The sequence below is a fragment of the Semicossyphus pulcher genome, unplaced genomic scaffold (assembly GCF_022749685.1).
Source record: "Semicossyphus pulcher isolate SPU_LCO1_2020_fin unplaced genomic scaffold, fSemPul1.0.p SCAF_12, whole genome shotgun sequence".
Classification (NCBI taxonomy): domain Eukaryota; kingdom Metazoa; phylum Chordata; class Actinopteri; order Labriformes; family Labridae; genus Semicossyphus; species Semicossyphus pulcher.
The window spans coordinates 22,660,998-22,688,525 of record NW_027211626.1 but is presented as its reverse complement, the minus strand read 5'-3'; the positions used below and the strand labels follow the sequence as shown (position 1 = coordinate 22,688,525).

Below are 27,528 nucleotides of genomic sequence, written 5' to 3'. Positions count from 1 at the left end.
AAAAAAAACTAAACTAAATATAATAAATATTATATATGCATATTTTATCATAGACTAAAGCAAAAAAGGGGCATTATTAGAAAATGAAAATGAACCTGTATTAAGGCTGTCTGGCCACAGGAAAACAAGGTTTATATAATGAATGACAAAAAAAACAATACTTATGTTATGTTATGAAATAATGAGATAAATTGCTTAACAAATTAGTATAAGAAATTAGTAGGTTTTTTTTGTAGACAAGTGAAGATGGATTTCAATAACATGTAAAGCTGCAGGTTATAAAACGATTTGTCTTTCAAAATGTGGGGAAAAGAAACCCAAAAAATTAGTAGTACTAGAAAACAGAAAATACTTATATAGAACATATAAGGTGACTGACGAAAGGACAATATCAGCGAAGAGCAACTATGAGTAAAAATTTTACAAAATGTGAAGCCCAAGTGGAGAAGCTCTGTAGACTGAGTGAACAATTACAGTTTGTTTTAATGTATGATAAGTACGTACACATTTGATGACCTCACTTGTTTTTGGGCTGAAACAGGTTAAAATCACAGAATTCGCTGACAAAATTATGGTTATGTTAAATACTCAATATATTATATTCAGACAATAAAACAAATAAAACAAATAAACAATAAAAATGAATTAAAAAGGAAATACTCAGGTGAAGGACTAGTAAAGTATAGTAGTGTAGTGAATGTACATTGTCACTTATGTTAAGATTACTGTACTGTTCATTCTGCCAAAAAACACTTTAAATATAATGTGTTAAAACCAACTGATCGTTCATCTGTAACATGTTTCCCTTTTTGACTCTGTTCATGCTGCATTCATGTAAAATCAAAAAGTCATTTTCACTAAAGCTGCAGCTGAAAACTGAATTAAACTTCAATCACAAAAGAAAAACACTCAAACAGGAGACTTTTTCTGTCGTTTATTTTTCTGTAACAGTTTAACAAAAAGGCGAAAAAAAAAACTCCCTCACACAGAATCCCAAAGCAGATAAATCAGAGCTGACAGTTTAACTCATTTTTTCCAACATAAAGCATGTAACCCCCAAACCAAATCCCACCCACCCCTGAGAGATGAAGCTGTAGTTTATAATCAGCTGTTAAAGTTTCTTTACGCTGGGTGACACGTTTAGACATCAACTCTCTCTGAATCAGTGTGTCCTCTGTGAGCTGCAGGTTAAAGCTGAAGCTTTGATTTGTGCGTCTATTGACCAGTTTCACCAGTTTAACCAGCTCGACCCACGCAGGACTCAAGTGCGCGGTGTGTAAACTCTGTGCTGTGGTTTGCATAGTCATGTAGAGAAGTCAGTTTGTGACTGTTGAGCTCTTAATTTTCAGCATCAGGCGAGTCTTTAAAACACAGCCTCACTGCAGGCGTCAGAAGCACGTTTACACTGGACAGATGTTTTATATATAGAGGAACTGTTCAGCCAATCACAGCGGCCTGAGCTCACCAACGGAGACTTATTAAAACACGCTCACTATCTCTGGATCCTCATTTGTCAGGAAGTTATTTCTGTTTTTGTGCAGTTTATACAGGAAACGTTGTTGGTAAAAAGTCCTGCTGAGAGCTTCGTCCTTCACGCTGAGTCTGTGCTTTCATTTGACGCATTACTTTGAGAGAGGAGTCTGTGTTGCGTGTCTGCACGAAGGTTACAACCTGCAGAATATTTCTTAGTTTTACTGCATAGATTAGCATTAGCATTAGCATGAGCTGCAGCTGTGCCGTGCCCCGAAAGGTGAAAACAGCATCAAGGTTTTTTTCTTTGGTTTAAAGTCAACTTAAACAGTTAAAGGATCATTCCAGACATTTTTCATGTTTTAACCAACATGTCACTCGGCTGATCGATTTCTGTAGTGTTTCTGTGTGAGTTTATAATTGTGCTTGAGCAGACCGCCACTGATTTTTCCTCAAAGATGCAAGTTTTATAAGTGCAGACTGAAGGATCAGACATTTCTAAATATCCCTTTGCACATATGTGTTTAGTGAACCAGCCGCAGTCTAAAAGCTGACGTATGTTTTGGAATTGAAGCAGCGAAAAGCAGCAGAATGCTCCTTTAATAAAGTAACTGAGCTCAAAGGCAGTAAATATTAAAGCTGAAGTCCTGAGGCACGTGTGCACTGCATTATATAAAAAGGAGATACATCTTTACAAGCGCTTCACCCAGAGACTAACATGTGAACACTCTGTGGCCAAAAGTATGTGAACACCTGGTAACCTTTAGCCTTCTGCTGTCTGTTATTTTGATAAACAAGATAGATTCATTACATGTGATGAAGGTGTCCACATGGTTTTGGCCTCATGGTGTGCTGCAGGCACATGGTGAGAGAGTGACTCTGTGCTGTTAAGGCTAAATAAGTGTTTTGATAATCTTTGCACAAATATTTGGATTTATATGAGAATAAAGCCGCAGAGCGGTGATCCGAAGAGAGTCAGCCGCGTTAAAGCTCAGAAGGTTTTGTGTGTTTCATTTCTCATGAAAGAAGAAGAAGGTAAACAGGTGTGCTGCGGAGAAGGAATGAACACAAGGAAACAAAGACAGTTTCACACTTTTCCTTCACACTGCTGCTGTGCAATAAACCGTAAACGCGGTGTGAAAAGTGTGGAAGAAGTCCTGCAGAGGTGATCGAAGACAGACAGACGGGTAACAGGCAGACAGGTAACAGCTTGACGGACAGGTAACAGACAGGTGGATGGAGGTGACTCTATGTGAAGGTGAGGCCGGCCTCGTTGTAAACCTGGAACACCTTCTCGATGGCGTTCACGTACGCGGCCGTCCGCAGGTCCAAACCCAGGTTGTACTTGTTGGCTGTTCGCATGATTTGCTGCATGAGGGAGAGGAGGAGGAGGGGGGGAGTGGAGGAGGAGGGAGGGAGAGAAGGAGGGAGGGAGAGGAGGAGGGGGGGGGGGGGGGGGTTAATTTTTAGCAGAAACAATTTCAGTGATTTGTGAGCACAATGATGTTTCTGTTTTACAGAAGAATGTCTCAGATCTGCTCATGTTTTCATATTTTCTTTGTGTGGCAAATGAAGAAAAGTTGGTCTGGTTATAAGTGTGTGTACGTGTGCATGTGTGTGTGTGCTTTGTGCATGTGTGTTACCCTTGCAGAGCGCTCCATGGTGAAGGCCAGACCTGAGTGAACGATGTCTTTCTCGGACGCTCCCTGCAAACAGAGCACATGTTTACGAAACCACAGAAGAAGAGGACAACACGGTAACAGTAGCAGAGAAGAAGAAGCTTTAAAAAGTAGAAAAATAAACAGTGGTAGTGGAGGAAGAAAGAGTGGGTGTAGAAGAAAATGGCATATTCAAATAAGACGGAAGCATGAGAAGAAGAAGAAGAAGAAGAAGAAGAAGAAGAAGAAGAAGACGAAGAAGAAGAAGAAGAAGCATGAGAAGAAAAAAGAAAAGAAGAAGCATGAGAAGAAGAAGAAGAAGACGTGTGTACTCACAGAGATCCTGGCCTGGAACTCAGAGGTGGGGACGACGGGAATTGCGCCGCCATGTTTCCCAAACTTCCTCTCTAAACTCTCCTGAACGGACACTGGAGAGAGAGAGATGATGGAGAGACGATGAGGGAAGAGAGAACATCTAAAATAAGAAATCATTCATGAGGGGTGGGATAAAGAAAGAAGCATGACCCACTCAGCCGAGGAATAGAAAGTGAAATATTCTCACATTCTCATTCTGACAGTATTTAGTAATTGATATAACATTCATCAAACATTGAAGACTGACAAGAATCAGGTCCCTGAAAATGCTACCGTATTATAAACGCGAGTTTCACTGACAGTTATTTAGTTAGACTGGTGTCACCATGGAAACCACATGACCAGTTCCATCATATTGTGTTTATGTGACAGCGGGATATGAAGGTGTGACTCACTGAGCAGGTGGTAGTTTGAGTCTCGCTCATATTTGAAGGTGAGTCGACCGTAACTGACGTGATTCAGATTCTTCAACCACTCAAAGTAGGAAACCGTCACACCGCCGGCGTTCAGATACATGTCCTGAGACGAGGAGAGGAGGAGACAAGGAGAGGAGATGAGACAAGAACGAGAGGAGAGAGTAAATCGGATGCAATAAAAATTACAGTTGTTTCTAAATTAACTTTTCATCAACAGTAAAGAGAAACGCAGTTAAAGTCCACTGACCGGGATCACCATGATGTTTCTCTCCAGGAAGATGCGGTCGGCTTCAGGCGTGGTCGGACCGTTGGCTCCTTCTGCGATGATCTGAAAGTAACAGAGACCCCAGGTCGGTTTACTGAGGCATGCTGGGAACAGCTCAGAGGCAGTCAGAGGGTTTAACATCACTTCAGTCACAAGTTACAGCCAGACTGCTTTAAATCAACAGATTTTTTGAACGTCACTTCTCCTGGCTAAACGTGATTTCTCGGCCATGTTTACTGGTCACTGAGTTTGTAACTATTACCATTTTTTTTCACATATCAACACTTGTTAATATATGTTTATAGAGATCGCAATTTACTATTAAGAAAATAAGAGTAGCTAATAAAGACATTAATGTCAAAAATGAAAACACACATCCAAACTGATTTGTCAAACTGTTTTTATACCCTGTTTATAACCTGATTAAACTGGATAAATTACTAATAATAATAAAGTTATTGATTGTGTGTGAGCGTGTGTTACCTTGGCCTTGATCTTGTGTGCGTTGCTCTTGGTCAGTTGTTTCTCGCTGGCGGCGGGGATCAGGATGTCACAGTCGGCCTCCAGGATGTTTCCTTCGTACGGTGTAGCGTTGGGGAAGCCCACGATGGTCCCATTGTTCTGAAGACGCAAAACAGATCAAAATAAAGTAATGAAGGAAGGTTAGGTTCAACTGAATAACAAGCATAAAAACACTTAGTGAGTGAAAAACAGAGTAACAACACATTTAACTGGATTAAACTTTACTTTGGTTATAAACAGACCTTCTGTATGAGACTGCACTGTAGTAATACTGTTCAACCAACAGGAGGCATGCTGGACTTTCGTACAACTGTGAGTTTTTGGTGCTGAAATATTCAATTTAATATTCAATTTGTTGTCCTGTTTGTTTATGTATCACCAGTACTGACCAGTTTGTACTCCTCCAGCTCTTTGGGGTCGATGCCGTCTGGGTTAAAGATGTTTCCGTCCATTTCTCCGACTCCGACGCACTTCGCCCCAAAACGATGGAGGTAACGCATGGAGTGGAGACCCACGTTACCGAAACCCTGCAGACAAGACAGAGGGCACATCAAACCCCTGTGACATCCACTGATCCTCTGACCTGTCCTCTAGCACCACCATGAGGTTCAAATGAAGTGTTTTATTACATTTCTCAACAACTACCGGATGGAGTGTCATGATAAATCATTCAGACATCCACAGTCCCCTCAGAATGAACCGAGACAACTGCTGTGATCCTCTTCAGCAGTGACACTTTATTTCAGGCTGCAGCTGTGGATCATAAATTGTTTTTTCTTTTGTAATATCGGAAAAACTAAAAATATACATCCTTAACTTTTCACATTTCTTCACTATTACCAACCTTTTTAGAGCCTTAAATGACTCATGCTGATTATAAACAGCAGATTGATTGATAGTGCCAATAATCAGGAGTCACACTGCTAATGAAAAATGCTTATTGTAATACAAAGAGTCCAAGGTGACTCCTCTGAAAGTCAAATGCCAGTAATACTAATGCCAGTCCCCCATCTCAGCTGTACTTTGTGTGCAATGCTGAGAAGAAAATGTTAGCATGCTAACAGGCTAAACTTAAAAGGGGGTGATCACATTATACTGCTAAACATCAGCATGTTAGTATAGTCCTTTTGAGCATGTTAGCATGCTGTGATTAGCATTTAGCCCAAAGCACTGCTGCATCGAAGTATGACCTCACAGGGCTCTAAGAATGACTCCTTTTTGAAGAATGCTTGAAGAGCTGAGCAGTGAAAACGAAGCGCAGACACTCAGACACTCGGATCACAACTTTTGCCTTCTGGCTGTTTGTCAGACTTTGCTCGTTAGAAGGATTTATAGTTTAAACATCTTGCTCAAGCAGCAGAATTGCTTGCTCGTCCGCATGGGTTAGACTGTCCTCTGGAATATCAGAAACATGTTTGTCATGACCAAAATGCTGAGGTCTCTGTGTTGTGGACCGCACTGACTTTAATTTAAAGGCTGAAACTGGAGGAAAAACTTGTGGCTTCTGATGAGTCAACGATGAGTCATCACTGAGGATTTCAGGGACAATGGGATCAGATGAGGACAGAAGGGTGGAAAGAGTGAAGGGGAGGAAGAGCTGAGGGAGGTTTTCATTCATTATAACTGCTCTGAATGTAAGCTAACCTCAGCCTCTGCTGGGGCTGAAGACTTCTCTGACTGTTTGCAGCCATATTTCAGGAGTAGAAGGGACGAGTGTTTGATAGCTTATTTTTCTTTTAACATAGGCATGTTACAGTCTTCATCTGCGTTTCTTAAAGCCTCAGTTGTCACCCTATGGCTTCAAAATGTACAGATGGTTGTATAAGGGACCAGGCTCAGTGGTGGAATGTGACTTAGAACAACACCACACTGGAGTTAGCATTCTTTTAGTTTTACCAGAAGGAGAGTTATCCGCAGAGGTCTCCTCCTCTCCAAAACAAACTGACCTGCTTAATAAAACCAATATTATGGTATGTTATTATTAAGGAATGTTTCCTTGTTAGCTCCTTGATAAACGTTTCCTTGTTTGCTTCCCATATGTGTTACCTGATCAAGTACAGGCTTTCTGTGAGAATCAGCAGACATGAAAGCAGCAGGATAATGTGTTATAATTGGGCAGCAGTGCAAACATAGCTGCCCACACTTATGGCCTATACAAACAGGTAACTGACATAATGCACCTGTTCACATATCCCATAGGTTGACACAGGTGACAATCCGACTGTTCAGATTGCTCAAATTGTAAAATTCTGCAATTCTGGTTTTGCATCTGTCCCAGGCGCGTGTTACTCCACCATTTTCATCGCCTAAAAATGCCATTTTGCATATTTTGAACAAAAATAAAAAACATCAGACTTTCCAGGTCCTCAAGTGTTAAGAGTTTTCTGCTTTTCTTGGTTGGTAATTACAGTGAACGCTATATATTTTGTTTGTTTATATTATATGTTGTGGTCTGTTGTAAGCAGGAGACAAGGCACAGAAATACGTTGTTTTTCTGATTCTGTAAACCCAAATGATGAATTGTTAATTACAGATCTGTGAGTTTAAAAACGTGCTGAAACAGAATCAGAGAAATTGCTCTCCAGGTCTGAATGTGTTTTTCTTCTCCAGGTGATGCAGAGGACAAAAGTACCTGGATGATGAAGGTCTTGTCCTGGAAGCCGGGACACATCCCCAGCTGGCTCATGTATGCCGCCTCGTTGATGAAGTTCTCGATGCCGTGGAAAACTCCTCGCCCGGTGGCAGAGATGCGACCGTGGATTCCTCCCTGACTGATGGGCTTCCCGGTGACGCAGGCGTGAGCGTTGATGTCCTGGAGGGAAACATACAGGGAGAGAGAGGGGTGAATACAAAGAACTTCTACTGTTTCCAAAATATTTAAAGGTCGTAAGAACGACTGAGACCAGCCAGCAAAACCACAAACACAATCACGGAACAGTCGTGTCCTGTTCAGGCTCTGCCTCCTTTAAAGTCTAATAATAGACCAGTCAACACAATAACTTGGAAATAACTTTTGAAAACTGACTGGTTTCAACCAGTTTTTAAAGCAGGAAATACAAATTTCAGCTTCCAAGAAGAAAAGTTTTCTGATTTGATTTGGCTTTGATATAAAACTATCTATCTTTTTTGGACTGTTGATTGGACAAAACAAGACACCTGAAAAGGTCACATTAGACTCTTATTACCTGGATATATTTTATAACACCTTGCATATAATTTCCATTTTTTTTCTGATGGCTGTGATTAACGATCATGAACACAGCCAATCACCACAAGAGCTCCTCAGTTTAATGAGATGTGTACGTGGCTCGCTTAAATCTGTGGTTTGGAAAAGTCCAGTGCTGTTGGCAGTTCGGCGTGACGGGATGCTTCTCAAACACTCAACAGTGAGGCTGTTCTACACCCCAGAGAAAAAGTATGAACAGTTCCTTCCCCACAAGAGAGGTGACATTCCAAGAACCGGTCCACGCTGCCGGGGATCAGCACGCCAAGGCCCCCGCCTTTACCTGCTGCCAGGTTTACAACGCACCCGAGCCCATGCCTATCGCTGCGGGCGGCGGGCCCACATGGCTGAATTGAACTCATGAGCTAAAATTCAACATCATGTAAACACTCTCTCACTCTCTCTCGCTCCATAGCAAACCTGGAAAAGTAACACTATCATAAGTTGATTACAGGCTCCTGAAAGCAACATCAACTAATGGTCAAATTGGAACTTGTTGAACTTGTGACCTAATCATCTGTAAAGTGTTGTTGGTTTCGGCCTATGGAGGACTTAATGAGGACACCTTCCCAGGGAGGCAGAGCCTGAGTCAGGACACAGGTAAAGACAGACAGCACACTACTTCTAACGTCCCAGGTACCAGCAGAAAGAAAGACACTCCCTACTAAGCAGGGTTTACCACAGACAAACCCAGGGACCCCCACCCACTTCAGACCAGCTAAAAGACCCGAACGATCCTGAGCCCAGACCTGCAGATCCCAGCAGATTTAAAGAGAGCAAGCTTTACCTTAGACACTGGTCCCCGACATAGAAGGCTGGGGGGGTCTCTCTGCCGATAACCAACAACAACAGCTGTGATTTCAGATGTGAAGCAAAAATACAAACTCAGCAAGACTTTCTTAGCACTACACTTCCCATGAGCCTCAGAGAACAAAACCAACACAGCTGCTAGACGGAACTGAAAAAGAGCCAGAGTCCAGAATCGAACAAATTCAACTCTCAGAGATCAACGACCAAGCTCACAAAAACTTTCCCCGAGACACAGACTGAAGTTTCGTCAGGGCTTCTCCTGACTCAAACTGAACCTAAACTCTCATCAACTACATCTTAATGTTTTCAGAAGAGTCAAAGTAGTCTGAGATAAAAACATGTAAACACTCTGAAACATTACAGACAGAAAGGACATTTGAGCAGATGCCTGTGTAGAAGCACTAATACCTAATACTGTAAAAATGTGTACACATGCTTCAAGTAGAAAAATGTTCAACAATTATAGATCCTATCATGTCAATATTATCACTCAAGCAGAACATTACCGTCTGAGTTGTAAGGCAGAGCTCAGAGTGAACTATTTGTATAGGACTGCAACTGTTTGATTTCGTTCAGGATTAGTTTGATTATTTGATCGTTTAGTTCTAAAAACTGTGAAAATAGTTTAAAGTAGCGTCACTATGACCCGGAGCCCAACGCCCCGAGTGCTTATTTTGTCCAACAACCAGTCCAAACCTCTAAATTATTACAAATACATTTAAATTCTTCCATTCTTAGTGGAAAAGCAGCAAATCCTCACATTTTAGAAGCTGGATCAACAATTATTAATATTTTTTTCAGTCGACTAATTGATTGATCGACAGTATTTTTCAAGCTGTACTTAGTACTGTAGTTTGTTTGAAAACAAAATGATGCAGGCAGCAACTTTAAATTCCAGGAAATGCAGGAAAAACGTTTATCTCTGGAGGTTTCAGAGTCTTTGTTTTATTTCTCATTCTCTGAACACCTCACATCTCCTCCTTGTAGCCAGGATACCGACGTGCTGATGTAAACTCTTTATTTTCTGATGTGATCTGCATCATTAAACAGCTGTTACCCTGCTGTACACGTACATGTGCATTTGTCAGCATCAAAATCAGGAAGTCGGAGGGCAAACAGGAAGTCAACAACAACTGCAGCACGAACACGCTTCCTGTGTTACCAGGACAACGACTTTGAGCTTGGTTAAAGTCTGGAGATAGTTTATGCAGATGTGATTTGTCATGATTTCAGGAAGTTTTGTGTTCACTGATTCTATGACACTGATTAACATAACAAAGAAAAACAGTGTCTTTATTTTAAAGCCACTCTAAAGAATTTAAAACTTATCCCCCATTTTTGATAGAAAAAAAATGTTGGCAGATAATTACGACCAACCATAAAAAACAATGAAAGATTTCCAGACAATAGTTGCAATACTACGAGAACATAGTACAATGAGGACCTGGTATTCCCCTCACGTTTAAGATCAGAGCTCATTCATGGCGTCTGAAAGTGTTTAAAGCTCAAGCGTTTTATGTAAATGATGTGAAAGGCAGCCAGGATCTACCTGTCCCACAGTCTGCTGTGCATTGTGTTACTGCTCTGCATTTTACTGATGTAGTAGTTTACCATTCAGACAGTCTGACAGACACCCGACCCTGTTCAGGACCCTGGATCAGACGTTGCTTAGCGCTGTGTGCTGCTCTGATAAAAAATGAAAGCAACTTATTGAAACAATTTTGTTCAGGCTTAAATCTCACATCTTCTGTTTATTGATTTCTGCACAAACTTTTACTTCAACGCCTCCAATAATGAGCAGTTCACAGCTACGTCCCTCTGCTGTCAGTGCGACGGGGGACATTGAGGAGATGTCCCTCTACAGTCCAAACTTTTTCCTGATAAGTTAGAACTTTAAACTTAAAATATTTTGACTTCATCCTTTAAATATTTAAAAAAATATAGTGACTGAAGTGTTGATATATTATTCTTCTTTCATATAATTCTGACTGTATACTCGAAATGACTTTTTTTTGGCAAAATATAACTTAATAATTAGAATTATTCTTGAATTTTTCTAATAAAAAATTCTAATAAAACTATTCAAGTGTATTCTTGAAGGAAAACCTGATGCTTAAATTATTCCAATTTTATACCAGAATTTATTCTCTTTGTCTTCTTATTACTTAACTGTTAAAATTATTCCTAGAGGGTAGACTTTGATCTCGATGTATTCTTGCTTTACTCCCTAAATATTCAGACTTTATTTTTTAATTTACTAAAACTTCATTTTCAAAATATACTGAGTTTATATTGTAATTATTCAGACTTTATACTCTTTATTAAAACTCCAAGTGGCTGTTTTTTGGTTTAAGCTGAGCTACAATTGAACGTACGCAGAGCTGTTTTAACAGGGTGCTGCTTTATCTGTAGTGTTTTTTGGTTGTTTTTTGATGAGACACTTCTACTCATTTCACCTGTTTCATCTAAGATTATTTAACTTATTTTCTCATGATTGTGAATCCAAACCATCAGTCACAGCTGAGACTCACATAGTGTCCCATGGTGGTGGCGAAGGTGTCTGCGATCCAGGACATCTCCCTCTCCCCGGTGCTCATGTCCGGAGCAGGAACATCGATGCCGGGTCCTGCAGAGACACAAAAACACAGCAGAGATATCAGCAATACGACAGACTGATTACACACACACACACAAGTATGAAAGTATAATGGTGTTCCAATGTTTTTGACAAATTCGACGCTCAGATGAAGGCAAACAGTCTATAAAGGAAAGCCATCGTTGAAAGAGTTACAACCGGAGCCGACCGTGGACGCCACACATGCGATACTGTCTGGATATTTGGGAAGTGTGCTCCTGCAGTTACAGTTTATCGCTATAGGCGACACCAAAAAGAACGGAACTGAAATCTTCGCGATTATTACTTTAACTTCACGTTGATAAAAAAGGTGATTATTTAAACGTTTTGCTCTACTGGGTTTTGAGGACGTCGACTCACCGATGAAGCCTTTCTTGGCGAGCTCGATGGTGAATCTCCTGGTGATCTTCTCCAGCTCGATGTCCTAAAAAACATACAACGTAAAAAACTCAGTTCAGTAGAAGAACATAACAGTGAGCTTTATACATTTCTGTTTGTGCTCCGATTAAACAACAATTTCAAACAGCAGACCAGAGACAACATTAAAGACTTCCCTTAATAACTGAATTTAGGGCTTGAACGACGATGAAATGAACTGGTTTTGAACTAAAAGTTATTTGACACTTGTCTGTTTAAATTGATCTAATTCCTAGAATTCCTATGTATGGAAAGGTCAGAGGTCATCACTGGAGCTGCACGTGTGTGAACACTGTGGTGTGTTCTGCAGCAGAGAAAATTGAAAAGTGCGAAGGTCAAGCAAACATTTAGCCAGAGCACAAATCCCCCGAGAGAGACAGAGAGAGAGGATCCCGGTGCCTCTCGCCAGCTGACAGCTTTCCCTGTTTGGTCTGAATTACTGAGCAGCAGCTGGGAAAGGTCGGCCAGAGTCGAGCTGGCTTTAGATTGAGAATGATATAAAGATATTGGATCATTTAATAATATTTTTTTATCTGTTGTAAAATGTTTGTTTTTTTCATTTTAACCTCTCTCTTTTTATAGCTGTTTATATTATTAATATTATATTATTATTACTGTTAGGGGTGTTTTACTGGTTATGAAACAGACATTAATTAAGAAATTAATTCTAATGACTCTATATGACCTACGAAGGCAAACCAGACCATAAGCGACAAGGCTGATTATTTAATATACTATAAAGATATTTTTAATGTCTGAAACTGCTGGCGGGGGGTAGGTGTGAGACGACGTGATTAACTGCACGCTGCCTTTGTTGACATTATCCAGGGCAAAGATTTGACTTTAAAGTTATTACTAGCGTGTCAGTCATCAGTGCAGCACGTTGAACTGCACTAACCTGTATGAAAGGTGCTTTACAAATAAGGTTTGATTGATAGTATGTTCCTTTAACTAGGGCAGAAGTAAAAGGAACATACTGCTAACACGGTGAAGACCAGGAGGTTTGAACTGCCTCACAGTGATGACACTCAGTAGTATCAGGCTTTTCCTCTGACTTTAGTAAGTCCTAAACCAGTCCCATTCATATTTCCACCTATTCAAGGTTATACTGCTAACAACATTTTCAACTAACTACTACTAGTTAGTTGCAGTTCTTAGTTACTACTAACATGTTGGTAAAAAATCTGAAAAAAGTGAAAAATATACGAGAGTGAGGAGCTTTTTTTACACTGCGGCTCCACCCCAGCGCTGTAAAAACGGTCCGCCGTCATGCAGCCTTTGTCATTTTACATTGGACCAAACAAGCAGAAGCAAAATGTGTGTGACGTGTAAACAGACAGCGCATGCTTCAAACACACACACGGCGCTGTTCCGCCCTGCCGCCTCTGCTGTTTATACAGACGCCATTTTGCCTCTGTTAAGCCTCTGTTACTATCTCTGATGCCGGCTCAGAGGCGGAACCACTTCGCCCCACCACTCAGCCTCTGTGCGTTCTACATAGAAGACGGAACGGAGGCGTAATACTCCCGCCTTGAGCTGGCCGTGTATAAGGGGCTAGTATAACAAGAGTAGTTTGGCATTTGAAAAATACTTGCTGTAACTCCGCCTCTCACCCAATGACAGCTGTGATAGGCTCCCTTAACAGGATAAGTGGTATATTGTAGATCAAAGATGAATGGATGGAAAACTTGATGTTCAATTTGGTATCACTAGACTTTTGATTAAATCATATTTGCAGATCTAATTTAGTTTCTGACCAAATACATGTACAACTAATTACATTCCCATCAGCCACAGTTGCCTTTATAAATAAGCTAATGTTTAGAGCTGCAACGATCAACTGACTTATTTTCAAAGATACAAATCGCAAACTATTTTGGTGACTAATTTTCTTTCCTTTATGACCGTAAACTGAATATTTTTGAGGCATCATCTTGGGCGAAAGGAAACACGGACAGACATTTTTCCCCATTAATTATGTTAGCAATGCTAACACTATGAACATGGTAAACATGATACCAGCAAGTTAGCATTGTCATTGTAAGCATGTTAGCATGCTGTTGTTAGCATTTAGCTCTCAGCTGTTGACCTCTACATCTGGTTCATTCCACCACATTAACTTCAGTTGAGTGAACACTGCGGCCTCAGGGACGCTGATGTGGACGTTCAGAGTTCACTATTTTCACTGAGGCACACGTGAGGCTACAGAGTCGATGCAGAAGGTGGTGAAATCCCAGGTTTCACAGTCTGTAACATGAGACGGTGAGTGAACCTGGAGATGACAGACAGGAGGCTCGCTGCCAGCTGATGATATCACAACAACACACCTCTTTGATACGACACACACTGTTGTACAACCCTGTGGCGAGTTAGTCCAGGTCCCAGCAGGTTGTTTGTAGCTTCAGTGTGACGCAAGGGTTAAACGTTCTGCTCTGCTTCTTAACTGGAAGGAAGCGATTATATTCACTACTTTGTGTTGTGCAAATACGTTTGCCTGGTGTGTTTTTCTCTTCTTCTGTCAGAAGTCTGTCCATTTTGGACTTCACTTGCAGTTTCTGCAGCATCAGACTGCTCCATATTCACATAGCATTTATTTATTTCACCTTTAGTAGCTACAATGAATGATCGCATCGGAGAAAACTGAGTGAAAGCAGCAGAGATTCAGAGACATGTGTTTGAACTTACAGAGTATTTCCTCGGGTTGATCTTCACTCCAGCTTTTGCCCCACCAAACGGCACATCTGGAACAAACCATTTTAATGTAACACCAGAAAACACAGCAGCTTCACTATACACCCAACACCAGAGTGCCGTTAAGGGCCAGTTTCAGTGTTTAACCACTGTAGTGAGGACATTTCTGCCTTTCAGAGGTGAAGACCTGGTGTTAAGGTTCATATTAGAATCAGGTTTAGATGAGAAGTTACAGGGTTGGGTGTTAGGCATGAAGTTGTAATGGGCAGTGTCAGGGTTAGTGGCTAGGCAATGAATTATGTTAATGATGCCCCTCATAAGACACGTGTGCGCAGATGGCTGCTCTCTATGGACTCCGCCTTTATATATAATGTAAATATTCCTGCTTTATCCAAATTCCAGATTTCAGATTCCAGAACTTTGTACATGAAATTAACACCTTTGATTGACTTGCTTTATTCTATTGACACTTTATACTTGTAATAGTAATAGTCCAGCCTTTTAGGGGACATTTTCAGAAGTAAAGAAAGACCAACACAAGTGTTTACTCACCAACAACAGCACATTTGTACGTCATCAGCGAGGCCAGAGCTTTCACCTCGTCCATGCACACGTCTGTACTGTAACGGATTCCTGAAACACAGACAATACAAATCATTTGTAAAAGTGCAGAAAAAGGGAGAGGACCCAGCATCACCTGAACCGCAGGCATAGACCACATCGTCACCTGAGCCTATTAAGATAAGCTGTTTGGATAATAGATGTGGTGTTGTCAGAGTGCCTACATTTTTTTTGTTTTATCACTCATAGTTTTAAAAGTCATTCATGTTTTCGGCTTTCTTCTCTGATCTCTTCAAGCGATCTTTTAAATAAAGCTTGCCATGCCTAATGATCCAGACCTGTCAGACCAGTCAGGTGATGCTCCCTCTACACACAGTGTACAGACTTGTTTGTATTATAAAGCCTTAAAGGGATAGTTTGGATTCTTTGAAGTGGGGTTATATGAGGTCCCTTACCATAGTCAGTGTTTAACCTACAGTAGATGCTGTCGGCCTGCCTCAGGTTTAAAGAAGCACAGCAGGGAACCAGCATGGAAGCTACACTGAACAAAAATATGAACGTAACACTTTTGTTTTTGCTCCCATTTTTCATGAGCTGAACTCAAAGATCTCAGACTTTTTCTTTGTACACAAAAGGCCTATTTCTCTCAAATATTGTTCACAAATTTGTCTAAATCTGTGTTAGTGAGCACTTCTCCTTTGCCGAGATAATCCATCCACCTCACAGGTGTGGCATATCAAGATGCTGATTAGACAGCATGATTATTGCACAGGTGTGCCTTAGGCTGGCCACAATAAAAGGCCACTCTAAAATGTATTAGGGGGGTTCGGGGGGTGTTTTCAGCTTCCAGAAATTGTGTACAGATCCTTGCAACATGGGGCCGTGCATTATCATGCTGCAACATGAGGTGATGGTCGTGGATGAATGACACAACATTGGGCCTCAGGATCTCGTCACGGTATCTCTGTGCATTCAAAATGGCATCAATAAAATGCACCTGTGTTCGTTGTCCATAACAGACACCTGCCCATACCATAACCCCACCGCCACCATGGGCCACTCGATTCACAACGTTGACATCAGCAAACCGCTCACCCACACGACGCCATACACGCTGTCTGCCATCTGCCCTGTACAGTGAAAACCGGGATTCATCCGTGAAGAGAACACCTCTCCAAAGTGCCAGACGCCATCGAATGTGAGCATTTGCCCACTCAAGTCGGTTACAACGACAACCTGCAGTCAGGTCGAGACCCCGATGAGGACGACGAGCATGCAGATGAGCTTCCCTGAGACGGTTTCTGACAGTTTGTGCAGAAATTATTTGGTTATGCAAAGCGATTGTTGCAGCAGCTGTCTGGGTGGCTGGTCTCAGACGATCTTGGAGGTGAAGATACTGGATGTGGAGGTCCTGGGCTGGTGTGGTTACATGTGGTCTGTGGTTGTGGGGCCGGTTGGATGTACTGCCAAATTCTCTTAAACGCCTTTGGAGACGGCTTATGGTAGAGAAATGAACATTCAATTCACGGGCAACGGCTCTGGTGGACATTCCTGCAGTCAGCATGCCAATTGCACGCTTCCTCAAAACTTGTGACATCTGTGGCTTTGTGCTGTGTGATAAAACTGCACATGTTAGAGTGGCCTTTTATTGTGGCCAACCTAAGGCACACCTGTGCAATGATCATGCTGTCTAATCAGCATCTTGATATGCCACACCTGTGAGGTGGATGGATTATCTCGGCAAAGGAGAAGTGCTCACTAACACAGATTTAGACAAATTTGTGAACAATATTTGAGAGAAATAGGCCTTTTGTGTACAAAGAAAAAGTCTGAGATCTTTGAGTTCAGCTCATGAAAAATGGGAGCAAAAACAAAAGTGTTGCGTTTATATTTTTGTTCCGTGTAGGTCATGTACTTCTGCAGACAAAGGCAGATGTAAAACACATTTTGCCACATAAAAAAAATTGGGTCTGTAAGATTAAGAACCATTTCTGTTTTGTTAATTAGACGCAGGTGGAGTATTAAATGAGGCAATCACAGAGCGTCTGTCATTAACAGTAGACACAGGTGTGTTATGAGGACGCTGAGAAGACTTTGTTTTTAATCGCTTGCCTTTCAGCTTTAGGCGAAACGACTCGGTCTGGTTTGGCTTTAGTTTTGCACATGGAAAATGGATCCACTTAATGCGTGTTTGCACTATGCAGCAAACTATTAATTTCTGTATGTTATAACAAGAATAACGCACCACACAGCTTGTTTAACATACATGCACTACACCCTTTCATTCATTCATTCTTCCTGCCGCAGCGCAGACCTGGACCTTCAATCATCCCAACTCATCAGCCCTAATAACATGACTAATTAAAGCCATAACCATGTCTGTTCAATGTACGTTATATTAAGAACATTAAAACAACTACAGACAGTCAGTCAATCATTTCTGAATGATTCTGAATCATTGCATGTATCCCTACGCATGCTGCAAACATCCTGTATTTTACTCTTTAGCTTCAGTACAGATTCAGCTGACAACCCCCCTAAAACCAAAATCTGTAGGTTGTTATTTAAGCTGCTTTCTATCACTTTAGACATTTTGCAAAGGTTCAGCCACACCTGTCCTAACAAGCCGCCAAAAATGTTAGTTATTTATCTCAAGTAGACTCAACTACTGTAATGCTCTTTCACTGGTCTTTGAAAACAATCTATTGATAAACTAAAGTAATTCAGAACTCTGCTGTGAGGCTAGAACTACAGCGAACTAACCAACATTCAATGCTAATTCTTTGTTGTTTTATTTATACTATCCTTCAAGGCCTTTGAGGTCTCATGCAGCCAGTTTTCTAAATACAAGCACACACAGAAGTAAGTAAATCTGAAGCTCTGTCTTTTTTTTACTATGCACTGAAACAGTAGAAGTCCCTACACGAGGCTTTGAGAGATTCAAACACTGGACCATTTTAAACTGAAGACTCATTTATTCAGCATTGCCTTAAAGCTCCTGGGAGGAGTTTTTCAGCGGCTATGAAACAGACAGAAATTAATTCTGATGACTCTTTATGACGAAAGCAAACCAGACAATAAGCGACAAGACTGATGATTTCTATTTAGTTATTTTTAATGCCTGAAGCTGCTGGTGGGCGGGTAGGTGTCAGACGAAGCGATTAACTGCACGCTGCCTTTGTTTACATTTCCCAGGGCAAAGATTTAAAGTGAGTGATACATGACAACCACTTAAGCATGTACAGGACAAAATCAGCAAAGAGATAAGAGGTACGGCTTTGTCCACAGGGGGCGCCAAAATCAACACAAACCAAAAGTTCCTCACAGGAGCTTTAACAGGTCATTCTTCCTTTTGTTTGTATTATCTTTTACAAATGTTATTATTATTAGCATTAACCAGCTCCTCCTGTCTGGAGCCTGCTGCGTTCTTTTAATTTACTTGCTTGTTTTAATCGCACAGCATTTGCATTTCTTTGAATTTGCCTGTTCTGATTCGTTCTCCTTTTTCTTCAGTTTATTGTAAACTTGCACTTTGCAGGGTTACCCCCCTGTATGAAAGTTGCTTTATACATAAATGTTTATTATCATTTGTATCATTATAATTGTTATTATTTCTAAATCACCAGTGTGGCTGCCAACTTAACATGACGTTTTAATAACTTTAATTGCACAGTAAGTTACATGGTAGTGGTAGTAAATTCATAATAAATCACTCTGATGACACGTCACTGACAGCTGCATTCAACCTGGAAACTAAATATTGCAAACAGCAACATGGACCTGACATAATAGTGCTTAAACTACTGAACGTTTGGGCTTTTTGTCCATTTTGTAAAATCAAACTTTACAGACATTCACCTCCTCATAGACAGGAGGCATTTATCAGGATGTAATGAGCTATTTACAACACGTGTGTGTAGTTAAGTATCAAAAAATCACTTGCTTATACACTGACTCAAATTAACTGTGTGAATAAATAGACATGTTCTGTGGTAAACCGTTAGAAATGTTGGTATTCTTGTGATTTCAGTCTCTAACTGACCAGTGAATGTTCAAGCTGGTTCGCTCTGCTGTTGAAATATGACGCCCATTTTTATGTGCATGGAAAATTTTAAACACCACAAAGTTAAGAGAGTTCAGTCTGAAGCTGCAAACGAGTCTGCAGTGGAACCAACACATGCAGGCCTGTACACACACACACACACACACACACACACACACACATCAGTGTAAACACAGCCTGCTGCAGGAGGACTGCACAAAATGGCTGCAGCTCGAATGGAAAAACAGACCAGACAGAGAAAAAGGGGAAAGTCAGTTTAAAGTTTTACTCCCAGTTTTAAACTTTTTATTCTCGTTACTTAAAGCAGTCGAAGGAGAAGTGAAAAAGGATTGAAAGGAAAAAACGGTTAAAAACAGTGAGAAAGGAGGAAACAGGAATCAGAAAACAAAAGCAGAGAAGAGAGGAAAAAGTGAGCAGGAAAAGAGGAGCGGGACAGAGAGAGGAAGCAGACAGAGAAAGATTTGGCGTCAGACGAGTTGTTGTGAGTTTTTGAAGCTGCAGTGAGTCAGGCTGGGTGTGGTGATCCTTCCAGGCTCATTTAAAGAAACACTACCACAAGCTGCAACATTCATTCACATTGAATTGTTGTATGTTTAAAGAGTTAGCAACAACCACACCCTTCGCCTACACGTCTCATATCACGCTGATCCTATTAATCCAGAGCAGCTCAGGATACTCAGATAAAAGCTGCATCAAACTGGGAGATTAAACACCTCTTTTCTTTGGATGATTGGCTGCAGTGAATGAACAAAAGCTGAAGTTCAGAGTGTATGACAAAATCACTTCTTATCACAAGTCCTAAAACAGTGATGACAGATCAGATCTCAGCCTTAGGTCTGTATCTGTTGTTTGTTTGTCTCTCTTTCTGCATCTCTCTCTTTCTCGGCCCGTCCAGTCGAGGTTTCTGCCTGTTAAAGGAAGTTTTTCTGCCACTGTTGCCAAATGTTACTAACTGCTGCTCACGGTGGATTCATGTTGGGTCTCTCTCTAAATAATACAACAGACAGTACGGTCTGGAGATAACTTTTGTTATGACTTGGCGCTTGTTTGATTGATATTTGATTATTGTTAAAATAGTTTGTGAATTTTATGGGGATCAATTAAGTTTTTAATATATGATACAGTCCACATATATTTGTGTATTATACTTTGTATTATGACTCTGAATCATCGGCCCGGTCGATAATCGGTCTATCCCTAAAGCAGAAGTATAGTTTGGACATACTTTTCATTAATTAATGAATCTAACTTAAAGTTCTAATCTAGAAGATCTCAGTTTCGTTCTCTTTGGCGGCACCTATGGCGATAAACGGTAATTGCAGGAGCACACTTCCCAGATATCCAGACAGTGTCGCATGTGTGACGTCCACGGTTGTCTCCGCTTGTAACTCTTGATTTTCCTCGCTGACGGTCGCTTTCCTTTTTAGACTGTTTGCCTTCATCTGAGCGTCCAATTTATTTCTATATTTGGATCTGTAGTCATCGATCTTTTCTTTGTTTGTTCAGCCATAGTAGATTTCTGTTTACTCGCAACACTACTGTAAAGAACTTTGATATTGCGTCGATCTTTGTGACCACTGTGGACAAAGCAGTAGGTTTTTATCTCTTAGCCGAGTTTGTCCTCTACATGCAAATGAATGAAAAATCTCCTTCTGCTGTCTTTTAACAGTCGAACATAGGGCTGAACGATTTTAAGAAAGAAAGAAATATCTAACTGCCATTATTTTGACATAATATTGTAATTTATGATATTAACTATCATTATTCTCAAATGATTATGGTGTGATTTTTGCTGGGACCTGTATCAAACAAAGATATTTGAAAGTTAGGTCTGTGTACGACGTGTAGCACAGAACATCTCTGCAGCACCATATTTAAATTAAATGTCCTGCCCTAGTCAAACACATCACTCACCGAGTCTCTGCCATGGAAAATGTAAACAAAGTCTGTATGTAGTTAACTGCCTTGTCTGACAGACCCGTTGGCAGCTGTGACAGGCATTAAAATGTATACAAGTATAAAGTCAATATTCTCGCTGATGGTCTCATTTACCTATTTAGGCCATATAGAGGCATAATTAATGTCAGTGTGTTTCATAACCGGCTGAAAACTCCTCACAGGAGCTTTAATCGTACCTTCTGTCCAGCCTGATGCTGTAAAAGGGAGTAAAGTATTGTGCCGATCAGAAGGAAATATCAGGATTTGTCAGAAAAGCAGGAGAGAATATTACACGAGCATGTAAAGGGGAGGATCAGCAAAGAGTTAAAAAGCAGAGAATTCTCGAAAGAATAAAAAAGCCCAAGCTTGGACGGTCCCTCAGTGCCACATTGGGTGCCTGGTGGGTGTTCATTTCAGATCCTTCTGGACATCATCATGTGGATGACATTTGTGAGAAATAGGAGAAGTTTTGGATCACACTAGACTGACCCCTTAGACTAATCTCAACTACACATTATACAGTAATCATTCAAAGCAGCAGTAATATAGAAACAACTTCTTCCCAGCTCTCTGATCCCTGTCCTGTTGTAAATGCTGGTTGGACTGTAAGCAACACACAACTTTTTGAGTGCTTCAGGCGTGAAGCTGTAGTAATGACTAACTGTGTTTGTGCCGTGCTCAGTGTTCCCAGCTCTGTAGGTGAGGGTCTGGCAGGTACATGATCTGAACTCTGCTGAGTCGTGCACTGTTGCAGGCTGAAGGTATTTCCTGGACATATCTTTGGTAATAAGCTTTCAGAATCCAAACACCGCTCTCTGCAAGTTTGTTATTCTGTGTGAGTAATACTACAGAGAATCTGCTTTTCATCATTCTTTGGCCTCCACACAGCTAAATTGATTCTGTCACAATTATCTTTTTATACCCAAACTGAAGAATCAAGTCTACTGTGTCCCGATCAGAAGTTAAGTTTCATGTAAGTCACTTTTTCTTCCGTGCATTTACAGTCCGACTCTTGTTTCTCCCCCGAGCAGCGTCCTGAAGGCTTCCTGGAAAAAACCTCCAATCACTGCTGACAAGGAAAAAAAACTGTCCCCAGCACTGATTCAGCTCAGGCTTCAAAGACGGACATAAAATATGAATGAATAGGTGAAAGCTCAAACAGGCAGTTCACTGCAGTCTGTATCTATAGATCACAGAAAACAAGCACGTGTTATTTTAAGGCGGTGGTTCACTTGTTCGTTTGCTGGACTTTTCAAACTTTCATGAAACCTTGTGCCTGTACAAAACTGTGTCAACAACTAGGGCTGGGTATCCATAAGGATTTCTCAATGCGATTCGATTCCAATTCTCAAGGTCGATTTGATTCGATATTGATTTGGTTATGGGTATTTCAGTTACAATATCAATGCACCTCTAACCTGGTGCATATCAACATTTTTAATGTTAACAATAAGAATTGACACCAAAGAAGTAACATCATGTACTTTTTATCTAGCATGACCAACACACAGCAGGCAACACAATATTAACAATTTTATGAATCAGATAGCTGATTAACTTTTTGTCCAGTTTCAGATTTTCAGTCTGAACATCTGGCTCATGATTTTGATTAAACGAACTGGGGTTCAACTTGCACGAGATTTGGCCACGAGTATAACATGTTGTATAACAACATCAGTGCAAAACTGAGTGGTGCTGCGTTCAGGAGCGCTCAGAAACATGAGTGATCTGATGCGTTTTTACACATCTTTTTAAAGATCTATCTCCAGATTCATTAATCGATATTGGGTCATTCAAATGAGAATCGAAAAAAAAATTTTTTTTTAAACCCAGCCCTATCAACAACATCACCCTTGAACATGGGAACCTCCTCAGAAGTGATGCATCATCAAATAGCATCAGCTCAGTGCCTTCCTAAGAGACACAATAAAAAATCGTGAGACTTAAAGTACTGACAGTAGCCCCTTATACACTGCCAGTTCAAGGCGAGATTATTACGCCTCTGTTACGTTCGATCTTTGATGTAGAACGCACGGAGGCGGGACGGTGGGGCGAAGTCGTTCCGCCTCTGAGCCGGCATCGGAGGTAGTAACAGAGGCGTAACAGAGGGGAAACGGCGTCAGTGTAAACAGCAGAGCCGGCAGGGCGGGACAGCGCCTTGTGTGTGTATTTGAAGCATGCGCTGTTTGTTCACACCTCGCGCACGTTTTGCTTCTGCAACGTCGGAACGCTTTGTCTTATTATACGTATTGTGTTTTCTTTGTTTGTTTGTCGTTCATATTTTTATTCTTATTGCCCATACTTTATCATGTTCTGTAGAAGACTTTTACTTATTCTTATTCCAGTTCTGTGTTTCCTGTTCTGCACCAAAACATCAAAACACATTCTCTGTATGCGTAAACCTACTTGGCAGTAAACCCCGATTCTGATTCTGGTGGCTTGGTTCAACGTAAAATGTCAAAGGCAGCATGATGGCGGAGCTTCGTAACGGCGCTGCGGCAGAATCGCAGTGTAAAAAGGCCTTCTGTCTCCTGATGTCATTTTCAACCTGCAGGCTTTTTTTTCATGGTTGCCTCTGAACTGGCAACAAATACACAATCAAACCTTGTTAAACTGCAGCAGAACACTGGTGTCTTCATGCTGAAATGTCCCTGTGGTCTGGTTCATGTTGGACAAACACATAACACAGATTATGGCTAGATATCATGCTAACCAGCTAACGGCGGCTCTGAAGCGCCAACCCAACTCTGAGAACAGAGAAACTCCACAGAGACACAGACTGGATCCTCACACAGAGACATCTTTTGCCTGAGAGAAGCGTTCCTTCTGATTTGTTACAGTTGTTGGTTTCTTACACTTGAAAGTTAACTGCAGGACAGCATGTTAATGCTTCCTCATGATGGTCAGACTCTGAGAACCACACATAAAAACAAACTAAGACTGAAACTCTGGGTTAAAGCAGGTGAACAAGCACAACAATACAAAGAAACATTCGGCACACATCAGTACAGTACAGAGTGTGTAGCTCAGGATGCATGCACACACACACACACACACACACACACAGTCTGTCTGAACTGTCAGCATTCCTGTCAGGGGAGGAAACCTCACCACCTTAACACACATTAAACTTGCCGAACGCTTAAAAACTGTTCTGCAACACTGCAGCGTGTTACAGCTAACCAACCCTGACACGCAGCTTTACACACACTATTTAATTACCTCATTTTAATATAATTTTCTCTAAACTTGGATAAAGAATGCAATTACGAACGAATTAGAAACGTCCAGATAGAAAAGTATGAAGTGATTAATTATTTATTATCAACAGAAAATAACTATTTCAGCAGCTGATTTAATGTTAAACCATATTTGATGGTTTTAGCTTCTCAAATATTTTACACATGCTGATGTTAGAGTTCAGAAGATGTGATGGAAATGTTTTAACGTTTTCTGAACATTTATTAAAACAAAACACACAATTAATCAAAAAAATGACAGAATGTCAGATCTAACTATTTTAAAGCAGCCATAAGGTGCAGAAAAAATGTGCTAAAAATCTTTTTTTTTTTGACAGATTCATTAAATCCTTTTGTGAGACGTCCCCAAAGCTCTGGTTGGTTGAGTCTTCTTTTTGTACTAGCAACAGTTCTAACAATTAATATCCAGTCCAACAGGTTACTCTGAAGGGTTTTAGCCTACAGATGCTTTTCAACAAGGAGACCAGGTCTGCTATCAATTAGCCCACATATTCTACAAGCTAAGCTTACAGTATGGGTTTACATAAAAATATAACTACATCTCTGCTCTGCTCAGGAGATGTGAGCGCTCTCTGAGTATCAGTCATGTTAGTAAAACAATGAACAATGGTAATATTTATTTTTTACATGTTTAAGAACTATTATCTGGTTTCAAATACAACAAACATATCAGTAATGGTAGGTGTTATCAGTTGTCATCAGTGAGATATATCAGCAGCTACAGCACAGACTCAAGCTGCAACCGCACGTTCATTTAGTCAACATTAAACTTTAGAAGTCTGTAACAGTATTCAGGTAACCTGCAGCAAAATTACAGTTTGCTGCAAAGTGACTTTTTCTTATGGTGCTAGAATTGGTCTTAAGGGACATGGGACTACTGATCCTATATGTTTCATACTGTTGTAAGAAAAAATACAGTAGTCACATCATGAGTCCAAAAAAGAACGAATATGGTGCAAAAACAAGGCTGCATCTCAAAAACTATTAAGAGCACAATGAAGTCCTTGTACAATTTCATTTAGCAAACATCTGTCAGATTTAACATTATCAAAGCATCCATTAGGTGCAGCAAATGATTGTTATTGTGCAGGAAAAAAATCAATTTATTCATTAATTCCTTTTTTATAGATACTCTGTGCTTGGCTGAGTCTTTTTAACGACAGTGGGGTGTGCATATTCATGTACATCATGGATATGCACACGTCTTAATGCAGAGTAAAACAAAAATCTCCCACATAGAACTTGAATACTTTCACAAAGTATCTCATCTCAAGACTTTAGACCAATCAAAACAAACGTTCTGGCTTTTCTTATCATCATACTAAATATAGTCTTTGGGCAAAAATCCCAAATATTTGCTGTCTGCAGCTCCTCGTACAGAGGGCTTTTCTGCTTGTCTCCATATTTATGACTGTGAATGAAACCGACCAGTTTTAAAGACGTCACTTGGGCTTTATGACAACTCATAGACTGAACTATATCATTCATGAGACTAATCATTTATTGCAGCCCTAGAAAAAAGTCTGGGTGAACTCCTTGTCTGTCTTGAAAGTGTACATCCTGTTTTCCAAAAGTCAGGTTACAATCTGTCATTTTGTACCTAAACTGTGTTCACCTTGTTAGCATCACATCACACATGTCTGTTTTTTTTCCCCACACCTGAATATAATTACATTACCTTTAGAGTGTCTTCATATTTTACCTTCAGTTACATACACACCCCTTTGTAATTGCTCAACACGCCCTTTTATGTCACAAAATAACAACAAATGTCCATCACAGTTTCCCAGAGTGAAAGGTGACACCCAAATAAAAAACAAAAAACAAAGATCTGGTCTAGTCTTTGATTTGGAAAAAAATGTCATACTGTGATAAATATTTATATTAGAAAATCCCTGATGTTGTGATAATGATTTCCACTATAGGCCCAGGCCTGCTATTTTTGCCTTTAACATTACATTATTTGTAAAGATATGGTAAGGGAATATACTTTATTTTGCCAGAGGGGACATTTGCCTTAGGCCAGAGTGCTACAGAAAGCTGCATTCACTGCATACACCACCACATATTCACTTTACTATTCTTAGGATGATTAATGGGAGATGAAAGCATAAAAAAAGTCCTAAAACACAAATCTGTTTTCAGTTCCTGGACTTTTTTCTTACCTTTAATTCTTTAATAGAACATTAAATATTTATCCTCTTTGGGGCCTCAGTTATTGAAATAAAACCGTCTAAGAAAAAGAAATACACTTTTCATCTAATAGAGCTAACAAGCCAAAAAAAAGGTTGAACAATTGCTTTCACATCTTAGCTTTAATCTTTATGAATTGTTAATTAATGTAAAATATTATTTTGTAAAGAAGCTACAGGTGATAAAAAAGATGTGCAGCAAAAATACATTATTTCTAGAGGTGGGAAGTAGCATCACATGGATATATACTATAAATGTATATGTGTGAATGTAATTTCCATCGCTGCATTCCTACAAAATATTATTTACATTATTCTTATAACTTCTTGGGACCTTTAAACTTTCCTAACTAAACCTGTCAACTGTCCTCGCACTAGTATTCACACTTTACCGTCCCTGTGAGGTCCCTCTAATACAGTTCATTATATTGCTATGATATGTGCTGTTATTTTGACACCCGGTCCCGGCGCGGGTCTCACCTCCCTTGCAGGGCGTCCTGTGCTGGCTGTGCTGAGCGCGGTACGCCTCTATCATTTCCCACTCTCCGTTGTCTCTCTTGATGGGGAAGTTGACGCTCAGGACGTGGTTACACGGCTTGATGATCTTCAAGATCCCGCGGACGCGCTTCCTCTTCAGCTCGGGGCTCTCCCGGGTTTTCAGGCCCTCCACCAGCTTGTCCTCCACGATAGCAGCGCCCCGGTCGAAGAAGCCCTCCACCATGGTGAAAAAGTTTGGATCGTCGTCCTGGTCCACGGCCTGACTGTAGCCGCGGTAGCGCAGCAGGGACGCGGACGCTGGCAGAGCCGAGTCAGCAGCGGTGGCACCCGAGGCCAGGACGCTGCCCGCTCCCCGGGTGAGTAGCTCCCCGAAATACCGGTACATTTTGGGTTGAGATTGGTTTACAGTCCCGGGGAGATGAGTCCGTCGGTTTAGATTTGGCAAGTGTGGGGGAGAGCGAGGAAATGCAGCGGGGAATACGAACACTTTTACCGTAGCAGCGGCTCCTCCTTCATGCCGCCCCTTCCTGTTAA

The 27,528-nt window shown here is 40.7% G+C and overlaps 1 protein-coding gene across 1 annotated transcript; it reads right to left on the bottom strand.

The window, feature by feature from the left end:
• Positions 1-919: 919 nt before the first annotated feature.
• LOC138588323 (glutamate dehydrogenase, mitochondrial-like) lies at positions 920-27,499 on the bottom strand. Its single transcript, XM_069658369.1, has 13 exons — positions 26,977-27,499; positions 15,035-15,115; positions 14,477-14,532; positions 11,735-11,798; positions 11,271-11,365; positions 7,339-7,518; positions 5,096-5,233; positions 4,668-4,805; positions 4,167-4,247; positions 3,899-4,022; positions 3,465-3,556; positions 3,114-3,176; positions 920-2,838 (listed from the first exon to the last, which is right to left on the bottom strand). Exons 1-13 carry the CDS (start codon positions 27,377-27,379, stop codon positions 2,719-2,721), a joined length of 1,635 nt encoding a protein of 544 aa, XP_069514470.1. The 5' UTR covers positions 27,380-27,499; the 3' UTR covers positions 920-2,718.
• Positions 27,500-27,528: the final 29 nt, after the last annotated feature.